The sequence below is a fragment of the Phytophthora parasitica genome (assembly GCF_000247585.1).
Source record: "Phytophthora parasitica INRA-310 unplaced genomic scaffold supercont2.17, whole genome shotgun sequence".
NCBI classification, from domain to species: domain Eukaryota; phylum Oomycota; class Peronosporomycetes; order Peronosporales; family Peronosporaceae; genus Phytophthora; species Phytophthora nicotianae.
Window position 1 is genome coordinate 1,092,582 of NW_008649003.1, and position 1,905 is coordinate 1,094,486.

General features: G+C 55.1%; 2 protein-coding genes across 2 annotated transcripts in view; one reads left to right on the forward strand and one right to left on the reverse strand.

Moving 5' to 3' along the window:
* PPTG_22509 (hypothetical protein) overlaps positions 1-528 on the reverse strand; it is a 1,744-nt gene extending 1,216 nt beyond the window's left edge. The window contains exon 1 of the mRNA XM_008904366.1: positions 1-528. Within this exon, the coding sequence (XP_008902614.1) occupies positions 1-418 (418 nt within the window). The 5' untranslated portion in view covers positions 419-528.
* Positions 529-621: 93 nt separating this feature from the next.
* PPTG_09361 (hypothetical protein) lies at positions 622-1,894 on the forward strand (the record flags this gene model as incomplete). The annotated part of the gene is made up of 3 exons (XM_008904290.1): positions 622-1,632; positions 1,715-1,753; positions 1,822-1,894. The coding sequence occupies exons 1-3, from the start codon at positions 644-646 to the stop codon at positions 1,892-1,894; spliced, it is 1,101 nt and encodes a 366-aa protein (XP_008902538.1). The 5' UTR covers positions 622-643.
* Between the last annotated feature and the right edge of the window lie 11 nt (positions 1,895-1,905).

A 1,905-nucleotide genomic window follows, 5' to 3' on the forward strand; every position in this document is an offset into this window, starting at 1 on the left:
TTACGAGAACGAGGCCGCCCACGCGCTCGCCGAAGAAACGCCACTCGCCGAATACGATGATGATGTTGGTGACGTTCTTAAACACCGTGACGATGTGGATGGGGAGTCCCGCCGTGGCCTGCATGCCCGTGTACAGCATGGCCACGAAGAAAAAGGTCACAGGTGCCCACTTACGCGCAACGGCACTGTCGTACGGGTCGTACGAGATGAGCTTCTGCATCTTGGCCAGCTCGAGCACCAGCACGGCAACGCCGGCCTGCACCGCCACCACGAAGAACTTCTCGTCGAAGCCGTAGTACTTCTTACCCAGCAGATAACGGTTCGTCAGCACCATGACATTAGACATGACGCTGTACACGATACACGACACAATAGAGAGCACCAGCGAGCCCGCGGCGGGACCCTTTGCAGGCGGCATAGCTGGCTGGAAAGAGAGGCGGGGGTCTTGAGCACGGCGCGGCTGAAGAGACTCTGGAACGGGTATCCAGAGGGGGAAGGCGATATGGCTGGAGCCACGTAGGTGTCGCTATACCGAAGTAACTAACGACTGATCGTGTAACGGTACACAATTACACCAAATTCACATACATGTATCCATTTCTAAAGATCGAAACGACGCAATCGCTTTCCGCTGAAGTACGTGATGCAGCAGATGCTGTTCACGAGGCCCTCGGCCGCCTGGCAGAGTCCCAATGCGTGGACTAACGGCAGCAACAGCAGCTCGCCACGACGCGTCGTGACCTTCGCGGTACAGGATGCTTCGCCTTCACCCGTCGTGTACCGAAGTCGATTGCGGAGTCCGTATGATGCTGATCTGACCAAAGATCTTCCACAACAGCGTTTGCGTCGCCCACGTAATCCAACAACGACGCAGCGCAATGCTCGAAAAGCGAGACCAACTACCACGAGACCGCGACTGCGACGGCCTGGCTGGGATACGGACGTGAACCGCGGATCGAACCTGTTCGACGCATCGCTGAAGAAGTCGTTGCTGTTCCAGCCGCGAGCGGGTGATCGACGGAAAGAAGAGGAGGCAGAGAAGCAGGAAATGACACCAAAGAATGTGGTAAGACGGAAGGTGGGTCCCGTCCGAACGACCCCCGTACGGTACAGATCCGAGCCGTCCAGTGTGTACGCGCAGCAACGACAGAACGTGACGCATTGGCCGCAACGTAGAACCAAGGATTTTGTACGGCAAAACATTGAGCAGTTGACAGGACGGCCTGTAGATATGAACTTTGGACGAAGCGGATCACGATCAGGAAGTCGAGAGAATGTGTTTGAGCGACTATCAGCACCGCGAGTGAGTAAGTCGTTACTGCGGTCGCATGCACTGGTAGTTCCAGTAGAAAGCAAACAAGCCCCAAGTCCCGCTCGATCTCCAAGCGTGGCGTCACTATCTCCTCAGTCAGCTTCGCCTTCTTCACCTGTGCTCACTATTGAACCTCCAGCACCAGATAAACGGAGTTCGCCTCGCTCGACAACGCCCTCACCGGGAATGCGAAGATCGGGTCTAGGATGGTCATCTTTGCACTTATCGCCACAGAGGTCCCAGCAGTCATTTTCATCACGTAACTCGCCAGCGCCTTTTTCCAACTCCACCAATCGCGGTGCTCGCTCTCGCTCTCCGAGGTATGACAACTACCCGGCACGAGTGTTTGGAGTTCTTGATCGAGACAATGAAAGGCGTATCGGCGTTAGTCAAATCCTACAGGGGCTTAGGCTACTCGGCCTACCAGCGACGCACAACCAGGTGAGCAGAACAGAAGTGTTATCAATCCACAGGTCCAAACTTGTGCTTACTGTTCTGCTTTGCTTTAGATCTCCGACTACGTCTATCTCATTCATGAGGGTCGGCACAACTCAATCGATCTCGAAGAATGGGAAATACTAGTAGGAACGCTC